The sequence below is a fragment of the Sander lucioperca genome, chromosome 7 (genome assembly GCF_008315115.2).
Source record: "Sander lucioperca isolate FBNREF2018 chromosome 7, SLUC_FBN_1.2, whole genome shotgun sequence".
Taxonomy (NCBI): domain Eukaryota; kingdom Metazoa; phylum Chordata; class Actinopteri; order Perciformes; family Percidae; genus Sander; species Sander lucioperca.
This window is the reverse complement of record NC_050179.1, coordinates 15,824,029-15,839,922: the sequence shown is the minus strand read 5'-3', so window position 1 is coordinate 15,839,922 and position 15,894 is coordinate 15,824,029. Positions and strand designations below refer to the sequence as shown.

The following is a 15,894-nucleotide window of genomic DNA, read 5'->3' as shown; positions in this document are numbered from 1 at the left end:
AACCACCTGCATTCCTATCCCCGAGTGTAGTGGACTACATTGTGTCTGGGGACATCCTTCAAGCTCATGTGACACCTGATGATATAGGTGACCCTGATTTAAGGGAGAACCTCAATAAGGTAATGCACAATGTTCTGATCTGAAGACTATTGTAGTAAGCCTTTGCTTTTTTTGAATATTCCACAGCAGTACAGTTACTTTTATTTTGGTGGAATGCATTATCAAAATAATTTTGGTTTCATATTACCAAATAAATAACTACAAATTCAAACTTTTCTTGTCATAGGTAAGTAACTATTAAGTGAAATGCACAGTCTACATAGTACTTCTGTAAATGTTGGTTAAATGCAGTAATTTGAGAAAATAACATTTGATCTGTAATATTTAGGTTCAACGTGCAACCTTGCAGGATGATTTGGAGAAAGCAATCAGCTGCTGTGACACATGGCGATATCAAGTAGAGGGGCTTCCACTCGTAGTCACCATGGCCAACAGAGATGTGTTTGTGAAAAATGCAGTTCTATACCATACTGTTGTGCAACGGCAGAGCTGTCTTGATCAACTCATTGATGGCTTGTCCCACTATGGAGTAAGATTTACCTCACAGTTCTGTATCACCTTTGATTATCTTTATGGCCTTTCATTTATGGTGTTGAATTTCCCTCCAGGTTTTATCACTCCTGAGAGAGAACCCCAGCTTGCGTGTGCTGCTTGACATACCAGGAGAGGACAAAGGTCAAGAAGCTGATTTTGTAGCTGGTATTCTCAAACCAAGCTACTCCGTACTGGGGAGCAACAGAAGAGCTAAGGAGGAGTTGATGGTGGTCAAATTTAGGGAGTTTCTCCAATGTGTTGAAAGTAAGTATGTATTTGTAATTCAGTATATTATACAATAAGGCAATCCAGGACATTTACAGATTCATTTTATTCTTTACAACTCATGAAGCTGTGCCTATCTAATGTTAATTAGTTGCTTATTTGCTTATTTTTTGCAAGCACAACCGGAGCATAAGTGTACTGTCCTAGTTTTGATTTTTACTGTAAATCTACTACTAATTTACTGAAATCAGTTAATTTGTAAAAGAACCCCTGCAGTGTAACACACCACTGTTTAGTGCAGGGCTCCCCATGTTTGTCAAACCAGGCTGCTGTGGTGTTCTGTGTACCCTTTGCCCCCCTCATGGTAACAACCCTAAAACTTTACACTACAGCCCAGTGGTTGATTGTGTCCATGTGTAAGTGTATTTCATAGAGGACATAGTTTGTCCATATTATAAAGCAGTGGTTTCAATTGCAGTACATAAGAAAGCTGAAAAAGAAATACTTTAGCTTGTGTTTTCCCATCTTGCTCCACATTCTTTGCCCTTTTTTTTTTTTAATCTTGTCGTCAAATTTTCTGTTAAGAGCTTTGCAATACAAATGCAACATTGTGATGTACACATTATGTGAACACATCTATCACTTCCTGATTTCTGTAAATCACCAGCCAGCCATATACAATCAGTATAGCCTAATGAAAAATAATTTAAAAAAAAAACAAATTCAGTAGCTGTACTTGAACAAGAGTGTGCAACCGTAGCCCCTTTGAGTTCATTATAGTTTAAGGACTTAAGGTTGGCTGTACGTATTAGTATAAAAGGATCGATAAAGCTATCGGCTCTGGTTTCCATGTGGTTTCTGTGGTTTTTGATTGTTAAAAACTATATTCCTGTTTGTGGATGTTAATTACAAAAAGTGTTACCTCTGTGACTACTGTATCTGACCCTTCTCTATACTGTAAGATGTTGTACTGTATGATTGGAAGGATATGGAACCAGTCATCGGAGTAATAAATCACTAATGTAGTTACTTTAACCTTGTGATATGTGTTTTTTAACAATGATTGTTGATGAATTTAACTACGAGTTTTTTTTACTGAAACAGTAGTGAAGGAATAAACTATGTACATTTACTCAAGTAAGGTACTTCCGTAGAAATTTGAAGTACTTTTCAGATTACAATTTTTAATTCCCCTCCTCACCATTGAAAGCCAGTATATTCAGATTTATTGATGTTAAATGTTTTGTGATAACTGAAAAATGTATTTGTTCACGTGTTGAAAAAATTCCTTCTCCTATTCCTACTCCTCAAGCACTTTACAAAACCTTTTGGATTAGTTGCAAAATGCATCATCACAAAGCTGAAAACAGTTTTTGTCTTACCTTATGAACAGCCATCTTCTCAGAGATACATAATAAAGATACAATAGTTATGTATGTAATGTATAAGATATTATAAAACACTGACAGGTATCATTTTACTTCACTGAGTAGTTTTACTTTGCATATTTAGGTACTTTAAAAATCAGGAACAATGTACTGCAATGTAGTGGAAGACAGTTATGTATGAATACATCTGTAGAACCCTGAAAAGTATTTCACTGTTCTTTCACATAACAGGAGTCATCTTGTATTTATCCACAGTACCGTTGCTTTTGACTTGACAGAAAACTGATGCAAAAGTGCGTCTGTAGCCTTTTTAACACTGACATCAAGTATGTGCCATTATGTAATTTTCAAACATCTATATGCTGGCAAGAGGCTTTAAATCTTGCAGTTCAAGAAGCACAACAAAACATCAGTATTTGTTTCACAGTGTACTTTTGAAAGTACAATAAGGCTAATGTTACCCAGTTGTCCATGTTATACTGAGATCACACATTTACAAGTTTATCAAAAATAAACTGTTGTGTTCTCTGAAACAATGTTTTGCCATTGTTGTTGTCATTTTGAAGAGGGTTAATGGCATCATTCAGTTCTTGCAAATCCCTGTCATTCAATGGGGAAAATCCTCATTGAGAGTTTGGTGAGGAACAAAAAACTACCCCTGCTGTTGAGAGTTCTGGGTTGTGAAGATGAGGCAAATCATTGTCCAGAGTTAAAAGCTGAACTGGTGTTCTATTTCCTTCAGATGACATAGAGTGATTGTTAAATCCAGCTTTGAATTCCTCCAAAGTGCGGTTGATTCTGGGTAGAAAGACATAATGGAGACAAAATAGGTCTGTTGCATTGTCTATGTCTAGAATACCCAGGGATTCCAGTTCATAAAAAATGGGTGCATAAATATGGCTGCAGTTTTTGTTCAAGTCTCGGTTAAAACGCTCGATCCTCTGGTTGTGTACAGAACTTCCTGTTAAGACAGAGCCTTCCCCCCTGCTCGCATGCATGTCCTCCCAAATATGAACGTTCTCTCCTCCGTGATCAGTCCTGATGTGCAGTGGTCTGCCAAACTGTCCAACAGCTGCAGTAAAGAGGTCTCTTCCAGTTTCAGCACGATTATTGTTGGAGCAATGAAGAAACATCAACATCCTACTGTAGCCGTCTAGTATACACGATCCGTTCTGTACATGCGCAAAATGTTCGCGCATGCGCGGTTGTACGAGGATTTACGACACTGCACGATCTGTTCCACGCTTCCGGTCGACAGGCAAGCTAACGTTAGTTTAGCTAACAGCTAATTCGGCTAACCGCTAGCTGATTGTAGCGGTCTGCCGTTAGCCTCCACAGGCAAGCTAACGTTAGTTTAGCTAACAGCTAATTCGGCTAACTGCTAGCTGAGACAGCATGTAATAACTTTAAAAGACCCTCAAAATAAAACTTGAAAATAAACGTTGACATATATAACAAACACCTAACATATATAACAGCTGTTACGTCAGTTCTACTTTACTTGTGCTCATTTAAAATACAATCACTCAATACTTGTCTGTATTGTTATTACTGTGAAGTCTTAATTTAGCTGTAGCCTGCTTTTCCCATTAAGTTTGAGTTAACGTTATTTTAGACTGAATCTAGCTGTCAGCTAGCGGTTAGCCGAATTAGCTGTTAGCTAAACTAATGTTAGCTTCCCGGTGGAGGCTAGCGTGGAACAGATCGTGCAGGTCGTATCCATAGACTGTATAAGAGTGGAGCAACAGATCCCGTTGCTCTGGACGGAGACCAGTGAAGGCCGTTAGAAGCACTTTTCCGGTGAGCGCTGAGCGTTACTGCGCAGCCTCCAACTGAGAGAGACGACGTAAATGTGACGTGAGCAACGTGTCTGAAAGTTGTAAGTCTTCTGGTAGCTGTGCCAAGAGAAATCTCAACCATTCCCAGTCTAGCAGAGACGGAGAGCGTAGGTATATGTAAGGAGATAACATAGGCACAGGCTAATTATTGCTAACTAAAATGCTAGTTAACATTAGTAATTGCACTTAAACAGCTAATGTGAGACGAAACTGCCTGCGCGCTTCTCCTGTACTATACGGTAATTCCTCTACTATGCGACAGTGGCCAAAGAGAGACGTTGAAAAGATTATTTGCTATAGCCTATTAGAGATTGGCATTCTGAAAATAAATGCGTTAAACTAGCTGGTTTGTCTGTCATTACGTTTTTGGGTGTGTATATAATATAAACTATATATATATATAGTTATGGTGTATATAATATAAAATGTTTTTCAATGTCTATTTCTGACTGAATAATTAGATTAAGATGGTACCTGTTTTAATAACTTGTAAGGTATAGAAGCTCTAAAAAGACATTAACGAAAACGTGTATCTTTATTATAACATTTATTCAAACATGACTATATACTGTACACAAGTATATTCAACATGAAGCGGCGATCAGACACAGCTGCTGATGATGGGGTTGCTTCAAGACTGCAGACAGAAGGAGAAAGATTAGGTTAGTCCAGTAGTTATCCAACCTGTCCTGGTAAGATTAGAATTGTATCACAAGTATATTTGAGCATACTGTAACATGAAGGTACTTCATGTAACTGTGTAGTGGTGTAGTTTCTTCATCATGGTCTTAACTGACAACTGTTGACCATTTAACCTTTACTGTGTTAGTGGGTGTTTATCAATGGAGGTATTATGACTTTTCATATGTTGGTTGTAGCCTTGTAGCTTGTGTGTTTACAGTACTATTTAACCTTTCTCACTTGCAGTTTACTGCTTATCATACTGCCTGTGGTAGCTCATTAGCTGGTAGCTTTTACCTTGTAGTTGCTGATCATATTTTGCACCGCATTTGTCTGAAAGCTAGAAGCTACTGGACAATGAGCTAATGTTGCATACATGCAGTAAACTACAAGCTAATGTAAACGGTTAGCTCCTGTAAGCTTAATGTAATTAAGATTAATTAATGCAATTCTCCTTACCGGTAAGTGTTATGACAACTACAAACATGAACTCCCACGAGTTTTTAATTTATTGACATGGGATAAATAAGAGAAAACGACTATTGCTTATATATTATATAGCCTATCAGTGTCGGTAACGTTACCTACCTTCGCACGTTGCGGGCACAGTTGCCGACAGAATATTCTCCTCCTGCAAGCAGACTGACGCTGATTCAGCTTCTCCATCTCAACAAAAAAAATTGAACATCACAGTTCCACATCCATTTCGTCCAGTGTTTTGAAATGTAGCGCGGAAGTGAAGGGGGGGAAACATTTTCAATGACGCAAGCACGCAATGACGTGCACTTGCTAGCCTGTTCCATTGTACATGTTCTCCGAATGCTCAGGAGGAGCCTGGCCTAGCCTCTGAAGGATCCTTCCTTGGAAGGACTAGTCCTACCAAGGAAGGATCCTTGACATTGAGAAACACCTAGTATGTCTTTCTCTATCACTCTGGCCACGCCAAGACCCGCCCTACGAAGCACTCGATTGGTTGGGCGAATTTGCGTGCCTAGGCATGTCCCGCCCTACTCTGCATTACTCTGACTCTTGGTTGACTTATCCTGGTATTCTTACCCTGACACACCAGCCAGACACTAACCAATCTCACTCCTCATGCGTAAACCTAACCAATCTAACCAATGAAGGCAACGATTACTAGCCAATTAGAGGCAGAGTAGGGCGGGTCATGTCTTTGCCCCTCCCTCCCTCCCTGCCTCCGCATCATCCATTCCATTCTAGCTTCAGCCCTGTCCGAGCGGGAAGTTCAAATGTTCGTCTTGTTAGCTACAATGTAGCACATGTTACGGGGGTCCAGTTAGCTCGTTCAACACAAAAATCACTTTTGAGGAATTTTAACTGGTGAGTTTGTGTTTATATGAACGGGATAGCTAACTTACAATGGCATTCGGTCCTGACTAATGAAGCCAGCGTTACACTAACATTAGCTAACGTTCATGGCCGTAGCCAGCTATGAGGTCACTGAGTTTCGGATTTTCTAAAAACACACACACACACACACACACACACACACACAGAAGATGAAACTTAACGTTAGCTTCACTTCTCAGTCACTTCTCAGGTAAATTTTAGCTTTTAATAAAGAAGTTATCATTATGGATGATCAGGGCGTTGGATGAGCTGACAGCAGTTGTTATTTAGCTACACTATAACTATTGCCTGTTAACATGTCTGTTTTTTTTTAGTGACTATTTGAGAGCTCTGCAGTCATGTCCAGTAATACTGAGGAAAGGAGCAACTCTGCACCCAGGTGCTTCGGACAGGTAAGTTAGGTAGTTGTATTAACTAACAGGAGCGCAGAGAAACATACTAACACGCCAACTCCTTTAACTGGAAACTCAGGCCACATACTTATTCATTCAAATGAGGTTCAGATGTGCAGAATGAATTAACTAGTAGCCTAGGTAAAGCAGCTGCACCAGTGTCTTACAGACATTGAAGTTATGAGGGAAAGTGTGTGTTTGTGTTTGTGTGTGTGTGTGTGTGTGTGTGCGCGCGCGCGCGCGTGTTTGTGTCCAAAGACATGATTGTATCGCATTTCATTATTATTATTCATATTGATTGGACACATGCAAGAGAGAACGGGAGAGAGAGTGTGTGTTGTAATGTACTGGTAGACCCTACAGGATGATTTTCAATGTTTCACCCAGTGCATGCTGGGATAGGCTTTTGTCCCCCACAGTCAAAAAAATGACAATTAAAATAAGACAATGAATGAGAGACCTTACGGACTGGGTAAAGAAGAGTCATTTTAACCGTTATTGTCTTTCTTTGAATTTCCCCTTTAGCTAGCTTTAAGGTTGTAAATTGTCTGACAGTATAATTTTTTCCCCGAACTCTTCATTGAAGCTATGTATACACAGGGTAAAATACTCGCGCCTTTTCACCAACGATTTATCCTGACGTATTTGGTGTCATTGGAAACTTTGGTCTAAAAACATACTGTATATTGTATCAGCTGTACAGATGAAAATCAACTTTTAAACCTTGTGACAGCAGAAGACAGTGTGGGAACATTGGGTGAGGGTCGTACTCAATAAGAGGGTTGACCGAAAAACTAGCCACCCTTTTCATTATGTTGTGGTCTAAGGTCTATGTGTGTACGGACTTTGTTTTTGCTTTCCTGACTGGAGTGTGTTGTCAGTGTACCTATACAGCTGAGGAACACCAGGCGGTGCACAAAGCTCTGCGACAGAAGCTGGGACCAGAGTACATCAGTACCAGAGTTGCTGGAGGAGGACAGAAGGCAAGTCTTTGTTGAGCTCTTTGCTTTTGTTTCCTGAACAGCCATGAAGCCAGTTTTAAAGGTGCCCTGCCACACAAAACTGTTTTTACTTGTATTTTTTTTAAATATGTTAGGTCCATATGTGTTTGTGTTATGTGGTGAATGTGAAAATGAACTGCTACCTCCTCTGTCAGCTCTAGCCACTGAAAAGAAATAAGCGGAGAAATCAGGCCAATTACAAGTCAGTCTGACGTGGTGTTGCCTGAGCTCATTACTATTCATGAGCTCGCCCAGTTGCGCTGGGTAAAGGATGCTGATAGCCAGGCTCTCATTGGCTAGCTGTTAGCCAATCATAGTCAAGCAGCTTAGCTCGTTGAATATTAATGAGAACTGGCACAAATCGAGCTGAGTCTTCCTGCAGGCTTTCTATACCACACTAGAATGGCTTGAAACAAGGTAACCAAGGCATTTTTTTCCACAAAAAATGTTAGAGTCCATGGTAGAACTTCAGACATTACCACAAAGTAATGAAATATGTGTGGCATGGCATCTTTAAGTGAACTGTAGAAAAGTTGTGAATGTGTCTGTCAGCTGGGTTATAATCACACAATTATTGCACAAATATGCTTTCATTGCTTATTTCTTTGTTTTCTTAACAAGGTTATATTTCTGCAAGTGGAAACAATAATATTTAAAAATTAAACCTATTTTCCCACTTTCACACAAAAGTTTATCATAAGACCACTTAGATATAACCCTGCTTCCATCTCTCTCTCTCTCTCTCTCTCTCTCTCTCTCTCTCTCTCTCTCTCTCTCTCTCTCTCTCATATTAACTCTCGACTGGACTTTTCTAGGTCTGCTATATTGAAGGGCATCGTGTAATCGGCCTGGCCAATGAGATGTTTGGGTACAATGGATGGTCTCACTCAATCTCTCAACAGAATGTCGGTACGACTCACAGAGCGTCTTGTCACCAAAGGACGCTGTTAAAGTAAAGCCATTTCCACACAGTCAGACTAACAAAACACTTCTTTTTTTACAGACTTCATAGACATAATAAACGGCAAGTTTTACGTCGGAGTCAGTGCGTTTGTCAAAGTGCAGCTGAAGGTTAGATGAAGAACCATACTTACTGTATAGATTTTATATTTTTTAATCTTTTCCCATGATGGACCATCTGATCAAGAAAATTAGGTTTGAATTTTACATAATGTATTCTTTCCTGCATGTTGTCCACATGCGTGTGTGTGTAACACCTATTTTTCCTGCAGGACGGGGCGTTTCATGAGGATGTAGGGTATGGAGTCAGTGAAGGACTGAAGTCTAAAGCTCTGTCGCTGGAAAAGGCGAGAAAGGAAGCTGTCACGGATGGCATGAAGAGAGCACTCAAGTACTGGAATTTGCGTTTTTATATGTCTTCTCAGTCTGAAACATGAAGAAAAAATTAGTTAGAACATAGAATCTTTCTTTTGCTTACATTCAATTCATTTGTGTGTCGTGGTTATTGTTTTTTGGGGGGGCTTGTTTAGATGCTTCGGTAATGCGCTTGGAAACTGCATCCTGGATAAACAATACCTCGTAGCCATTAACAAGATCCCCAAACAGGTCAGATATGGAGTATAAACTTTAAGCATTTTGTGTTTTTTATCCTTATTTAAAAAGTCTTTGGATGCTGAATATTCTCCTCTACACAAAGCCTCCTCCTCCTCTAGACCCAGCCCAGACTAAGCGCACTGAGGGTGAGCCCTCAGTGGAGAAGGCCCGCTTCTCCAGTCTGGTCCGGGAGGAAAAGCTTGGGGATCCTGGCAGGATGCCGCTGGAGCCTAGAGTCCTCAACCAGAACCAGAACTATTCCGAAGTTTATACCCCTGATGCTGCTGGCCCTGCTAACAGGAAGAGTGAGAACATTGACTCGAGGTAAACAGCAGTGGGTCTAGTTTCTGTTTTTAATGGCACTGACACCTCTTCATCTCTTGCACATCCCGATGTGCGTCACCTTAGGGCTGGGCGATATGGAGAAAATCAAATATAATGATATTGTAGTGTTGACTATTGGTGCTTTCACAAAATATTTACACAATGAGATTTTTGATAAGTAATCATCAGTAATGTGGATATAATGACTAAGCGGGTAAAGGCAAATAATAGAACAGATACAGTCTGGTAAGTTCAGAAAATGACATCACTTTACTGTAATGCAGCCTTTAAAACCAGGAAAAGACAACACTTAAGCCATATTACGATATCCCAAATCTAAGACGATATCTAGTCTCATATCACGATTTCGATATATTGCCCAGCTCTACGTCACCTCCAATCCGTTTCTTTCCTTTTTCCTTCTAAGACCTGTCATGGACTCGATGGACGTTGGTGGGTCTGCGGCGCACACAGACCCCAAACAGCTGAGAAAGCTTCGACAGCAGCAGCTTCAACAGAAGTTCAGGAGAGAGATGGAGGCCAAGAAGCTGCAGCAGAGACCGGATCAAGCCAAGTCTGAGGACACAGAGGTCGCTATTAGACGAGGATCCAGTGGAGGCAGGGTTTCATTGTGTTTAAAGCAGTGGTCTCAAACTCAAATGACCTTGCAATGGACAGGGGTTTCTTTACTACAGCTGGAACACTTACACTTAAACTTTATTGTTTTTTTCCCCCCGACCAAAAAATGGCTCCCTCGTACCTACACTAACACTGCGTCTTTTCCTGAGAACAGCAGGTTTCTGCTTTTGCCGATGGAAGACGAAGCTGTCACATTTAATGCCACACTCAAAATAATTAAATATCCAACTCTCTTGAAACTGCTTGAAAAGTTGTTCAATTTGACACAGTTTGCTGAATGTGACGTAAAGTCCATTTTAATGCTCTGATTTTGAAGCCTTGCTAGAAAATTAAAAGGTTACTTTAAAATAAAAGACTGAAACGTAAAAAAAGGAAGAAAAATTATTTGCAGACCAGATGTAACATTGAAATATATATAGTGACATTGTGTCAGGTTTGACCTCCAGTTTTGAGACTGCTGGTTATTCTTAACTTTTAGGAGTATAAATGTTGGGTTACACTTTACTTAAAGGTATCTACATAAGAGTGACATGACACTGTCATGAACACATGACACATGAACCATAACCATAACTTGTCATGACAAAAACCGAAGAAGCGTTATGTCATAAACGTTTATGACTTGTTTATGACGTGTCATGTGTCATGTCACTCTTATGTAGATACCTTCAAGTGAAGTGTAACCAAATGTTGTTGGTAATTTTTGTAAAGGTGTATATCCATTCCTCCAGGTCATGAAGATGCACCTGCGTTCAGTGACGGCACTTCAGCAGGACGCAGGAAGCCTAGCAGCAGGGACGAGTATTTAACAGGTGCAGTAAGCCACCACCAGAGGGCTCAACATACTCAGGCCTCTCTTCACCTTTAACCAGCCAGCCTCATGCAGTACAACTGGTCCACTTTTTCTGCAGATGATCCTGAGCTCTGGGATTTCACTCTGGATGGGATTGAGGAGCTGGATGTCCCTGCAGGCGGCCAACCCTCCAGAGCAAAACCGCTCAGGCCCAGCACGCCCAGTAATCACCTGATGCAGACGCGCAGTAAGACCCCTCAGAGAGCCCCAGGCAGACCTCCAGACGAGGCCCCTCCATACAGCGGAGGACAGGACCGGGCTCAGCATCAGAACCAGTATCAGGCGAGGCCAGGTGAGGTTTCATGAGAGAGATGTTCGTAAAGCTGTTAGCTGACATTTGTGGTCTTCAATCTACTTTTTCAACCTTACAGGTGAAGCCTTCAGTCCATACAGACAAGGACAGTACATGAAGAAACGCAGACTGGACACTTGACATTTTATGTTGCCGTTCTTCAGCTTCCTCAACACTTTATAGAATTGATTTTACTTTTGTTTTTATATTTATATATATATATATATATATATATATATATATTTCAGGGTTTACATTTAAATTCATTTTGCACTGAATGGATGCTGTTTCAGATTTTTGGAGAAATGCTATCTAGTTTTGTAAAAAATAAAAACATAACCACACAAGTCAATCAGCTGTTTTATTATAGATAGAAACTAACAAACTCTTAAATATTAAATAAGGGTGTTTTCTTATATTTATCTTGGATTGTTGTTTAATCTATCATAGAAAAGTATTTAGGATTGCAGTTATTTTTAGGGCCTTGAAATATAATAATTCATACTTCTACTAGAACATGTTCACATTAGCTTTAATGTTAAAAAAAAAACATTTTTCTCACTGTGTCAGAATATATTTGCATTCACCGCACCGCTTTAGCGCCTCTTTATTTTTTAAACCTTCAGTGTTTATATAGCACCTCGACCTGCTTTATAATAAATGGATGGAAATCTCACCTTTTACAATATGGGACCTTTTATGTATTTATATAGAAGAAGAAAAAACACCCCAGAGAAGCATTAGTGACAAATTTGTAAAATGAAATAGCACAATGTGGTCATAACAAATTAAAATTATTATTCCAATAAGCAAACAAATGGTTTAATTTATATTTTTATTTGTTTTTACAATTTGTACAATGTGAAAAACATACACAAAACAGACACCGAATCACAGGAGGTCAATAAGGAGGGATCAAAAATAAGAACAGATATCACTGCATGTCAGAAGCCTCAAACAGTGCTGTGAGGTCTGTGATAATTATTGGTAATAGCATCGGAGCATATGGACCTTAGGAGTTTTGTTGTGACCTTGTGCTGTACAGTAGCCAGTTTTGAGTTAGTTGTCATTTGTAAGATTAAACACTAGTGAAGCCGGCATGCAGAAATCATGTCGATGGTTTGATATTGAAGCTTTGCCTGCGATATTGGTGAATGGCAATCAAACTGATTTGTGATCACTCTTTGTGAATACTCTCAGGAAGGCAAAGAATAATAAAAAAAAAAATCTCTAACATTCCAATATCAAAAACATTGAAGTCTGTAACAACCCTCATCAGCATGCAAATGTTTCCATTACCCCACAGTCCCTTTAAAACTTTAAACATTGCATATTCTGCATTGCAGTAACTTATTTTTTCTCTAGAGAAGTTTAACTATTCATCCAATCTACGAGCAGGCGAAAGAGTCACAATGACAGCATGGCACTCGTGTGAGGCGGTGGTGAGACAAAAGTTGAGCCAGCATGACAACCTTTAAACCTTTAAACAGCTCACTTGCTGCCTGAACAAGTGCATCTATGAAACGGTTTAATGATAAATCCGCAAAAACAAATGTCAGCCAAATCCATGTACGCTTGAGCCAAATATAAATACACAGCTGATTACACAACCAACACAAATGGAACTGTAGAGAGAACCGAAACGCTTCCACATTACTCAGTGTGCTCTTTGTTCTGCAGTCCTGTGTGGTGTCTCATCTAATGTTTCAGAGTATTATATCCTCTGGCAGTTATGGAGCCACCTGTTGTGTTTACGTCATGTACAGGTTTAGTTTTCTGCAGTGAAGTCACAGCTACAGGACTAGATGAATCTGGAACTTGTCATTAGTGAAGATGCAAGGCACTAAAGTGTTCCTCATGTTTACAGTTCAGAGTGCATGTAGAGTGGATCACCACAAACATACTCTAGTGACGGAGCATTATGTGAAAGCATTTACCTCACATTAACATAAATACAATAAAATAGAAAAGGGGGGGGAGCAGGGCAGTCATAGAGAAGAGCTTAATAAACCACAGGATTACTCCTGCGTAATGAGTAGGATACCAACAACAACCACCCTGCAATTGCACTTTTTTAATATTCCTTTAAACTACATGTTGTTTAACAACCTTTAATAACAATTACAGTGAAACAACATCAAAATCTGATGGCTGATACAGGTCCATAAAGAACATTTGTTTTATTAAATATACGCATACAAAAACAGACCACAGAAAGAGAGAACCCCAGACACTTGTGATTTGAGAGGTGACGACTAAATGTTATTTATGTGTGATGACTTCACTAACAACCTGTTCATCTGTGTACTATGCACCATATGTGTAAACAACTGGTAGAAGTGGGGAGGCTGCATCCCCTCAGAGACTGAAACCTTCAACAAATACTATTGCAATAAACCAAAATTATTTCTTGTTCTATGATATGAGAAGCATATTTTGAACTGCTTATATTAGCACTAAGTTATTTCATGTGTCAACTCGGGATCCCCAATTTCATTTTTGCATAAAAAAAAAACCCTACCTGCAAACACCCTCAACCAAATTGTGATTTTACAGCAGCATCACCTCTTAAGTTTCACACTGCGAATGGTGGTCAACACCAGGACAATGTTTTTTTTTATGTGGCAGATCCACTGGCTTACACATCAGATGAAGAAGAAGAATAAATCTGTATAATAAATCTGTATGGATGGACAACTCAAATCACAATGTCACCAGACTCACAGGGACATAAATATGCTTAACATGGAATCATAACCCAGTGAAGAAATATCTATGTACAAAGTCAATGTTTAAATGTGTTTGGGGATTAAGGCCACAGTTACAAGGGACAGTTTATCTACTCTTTGCCATTATTGCATTTTACTTAATAGGTAGCCATTGGGATGTATTCATACTGACACCCTATCCATTACACTCCTGCCTAACTTACTATTCTTTCTGCTCCCAACTCAACCAGTCACACTTTGCTATTCCATCTGGGACAAACCAACTGTCCCACTCTTATCTCCCATTTTCTGTACACTCCGTCCATCGCTCTCAGACAACTTAACCTACCATCCCAAGTCACTCAACCAGGCTAATGTTTAGTCAAGTGTGTGTGTGCTTGTGTGCGCGCGCGCACACACACTTGTGTCTATACGTGTGTCTATGTGTGTATTAGTTCAACCGTTTTCGGTCCCAGCTCAGCTTCAAGTCAGGACCAGTAAAGATGTGAACAGGATTCCTACTACCTTCTCCTCTTCATGGGAATAGACATCTTTGGCTGCTGTTGGTTACACCCTTGGGTCATTACATTACCAGACACAACCAACCAACTCATCACAGCTCAATTTCCACAGCTGATAGCAGGCTAAGTGCACAACTCTTGTGCTGTGGATGTGTATTGCACTCTCCCTCCAATTGCCAGACAGATTTCATTCTGCCTGAGAGGACTCGAACCACACAGGTCAACTCTATTACAGGAAAAACACATAATAATAAAAGTTGAAATAAAAATAAAAAGCACAATATCCAGCCAGCTAACCGGCCAACTGTAAATAGAGCTATTGGTTCTCGTTTGACGACTGTCTGCCCTGTGTGGCCCTCCGTCTCAGCCTGGACCAGGGCTACAACTGGGCTACGTAGGCCTTAGGTTGGACCCTCCAGGGTTGACTGCATTCTGCGGGGCTGGTGTGGTTCCCATGTGGTAGCCTTGGTGCAGGGACACTGAGGCTGTCGTAGGCGGCTGGTACTGCGTTAGTGGCTGTGTGGGGTTAAGCATGCTGACCTGGCATGTGCCTGTGGGTCCTGCCCACTGAGGAGCACTGTATGGGGCTGAGGTGTATCCAAACCCGGGCGCAGCTGGTCCCAGAGAGCCTTTACGAGGCCCCAAAGGGACAGAGGGATTGGCTGGGTTGGGGAGGTGAGTGGACGTGGTGGACGTGGTGGTGGAAGGCGTGGGAAGTGTTGGACAGAGGTAGCCTGGGGCTGAGAATTTACGGCCCATGTTGGCTGGAGGGATAATCTGTAATAGTGAAAAAAAGTTTAATAGTGAAAAAAAGTTAAGTGTTACTACTGAATATGCAGGGTTATTACATGACAGCAATGAAAACATAAGTATCACATAAGGCCATAAAATGCTCCAATGACAGTTTTTACATTCAAAGAAAGTACTGAATGCTTACATCAAGTCCCAGAGGTGCTGGTGCTCCAGTTTTAGGACCTTTCTTGCACTGGGAAAGGCTGATGTCCCTGGCCCAGTTATCCACCAGTTGGTGCAGGTCATCAGTGAAGGTACCCTTGCTCTTCTGGGTGTGAGAGGAAGGAGGACTGGGTCCAGTCGCCTGGCTCAGAGGAGTAGAGTGGTTCTGGCTGTGGCCTGAACCATTAGCGGAGCTGGTCCCACTTGATCCTGGTAAACAAGAATAGAGGTGAGATGTAAACTTGAAAATACATTCAGGGAAATCAATTCATGTAGCTCACTGTGGCTAAATTAAGTGCTTGCACATACCTGTGGAGCAACTACTGAGGCTGGGCATGGATGGAGATGATCTAAGAGGATCTATCTTTATGGATGACCTGTTAACTTGTGATGCCTCTGTTGCGGTTTCTGAGGCCTCTGATGTTGAGGGTGAACTTTGCTTTAGAGGGGACTCTGAACAATGAAGACTCTGAGCTGACGCAAGGGATCCTGAACATACGATCACAAGACACAACCGCGTGTAAACATTTACCCAGGAACATACCATTTCAACACATTT

General features: G+C 40.5%; 2 protein-coding genes and 1 long non-coding RNA gene across 11 annotated transcripts in view; 2 read left to right on the top strand and 1 right to left on the bottom strand.

Annotated features, from left to right (window-relative positions):
- Positions 1 to 437: 437 nt before the first annotated feature.
- LOC116063087 lies at positions 438 to 797 on the top strand. Its single transcript, XR_004108176.1, has 2 exons — positions 438 to 589; positions 669 to 797. It is a non-coding gene; the product is annotated as an uncharacterized LOC116063087 (long non-coding RNA).
- A 4,989-nt stretch (positions 798 to 5,786) lies between these two features.
- Positions 5,787 to 11,458, top strand: rad52 (RAD52 homolog, DNA repair protein). 2 transcript variants are annotated; one of them, XM_031317962.2, is made up of 12 exons: positions 5,787 to 6,067; positions 6,412 to 6,489; positions 7,371 to 7,472; positions 8,306 to 8,399; positions 8,494 to 8,561; positions 8,723 to 8,841; positions 8,981 to 9,056; positions 9,148 to 9,368; positions 9,796 to 9,986; positions 10,739 to 10,819; positions 10,919 to 11,152; positions 11,232 to 11,293. In XM_031317962.2, exons 2-12 carry the CDS (start codon positions 6,436 to 6,438, stop codon positions 11,291 to 11,293), a joined length of 1,302 nt encoding a protein of 433 aa, XP_031173822.1. In that variant the 5' UTR covers positions 5,787 to 6,067; positions 6,412 to 6,435. The 2 variants fall into 2 exon arrangements, with proteins under 2 accessions (XP_031173822.1, XP_031173821.1); XM_031317961.2 differs by lacking the exon at positions 5,787 to 6,067 and having other exon boundaries at positions 6,485 to 6,552; positions 7,228 to 7,472; positions 11,232 to 11,458.
- A 2,259-nt stretch (positions 11,459 to 13,717) lies between these two features.
- The window catches only part of LOC116063065 (serine/threonine-protein kinase WNK1), a 29,300-nt gene continuing 27,123 nt past the window's right edge, over positions 13,718 to 15,894 (bottom strand). For 6 of the 8 annotated variants that reach the window (XM_036003775.1, XM_031317923.2, XM_036003779.1 and 3 more), the window contains 3 exons: positions 15,645 to 15,824; positions 15,319 to 15,548; positions 13,718 to 15,158 (listed from right to left, as the gene is read on the bottom strand). In XM_036003775.1, the coding sequence (XP_035859668.1) occupies positions 14,772 to 15,158; positions 15,319 to 15,548; positions 15,645 to 15,824 (797 nt within the window). In that variant the 3' untranslated portion in view covers positions 13,718 to 14,771. The remainder of the gene's footprint in view (positions 15,159 to 15,318; positions 15,549 to 15,644; positions 15,825 to 15,894) is intronic. The other 2 variants (XM_036003778.1, XM_036003780.1) reach the window with 2 other exon arrangements.

What these genes read in the sequence shown, in the direction of transcription:
- rad52 (XM_031317961.2), top strand. Translation starts at nt 7,302, where the DNA reads ATGTTGTGGTCTAAGGTCTATGTGTGTACGGACTTTGTTTTTGCTTTC. An exon ending in TTGTCAAAGTGCAGCTGAAG is followed by an intron (nt 8,562 to 8,722) that starts GTTAGATGAAGA and finishes TTTTTCCTGCAG; the next exon opens with GACGGGGCGTTTCATGAGGA. An exon ending in GGCATGAAGAGAGCACTCAA is followed by an intron (nt 8,842 to 8,980) that starts GTACTGGAATTT and finishes GGGCTTGTTTAG; the next exon opens with ATGCTTCGGTAATGCGCTTG.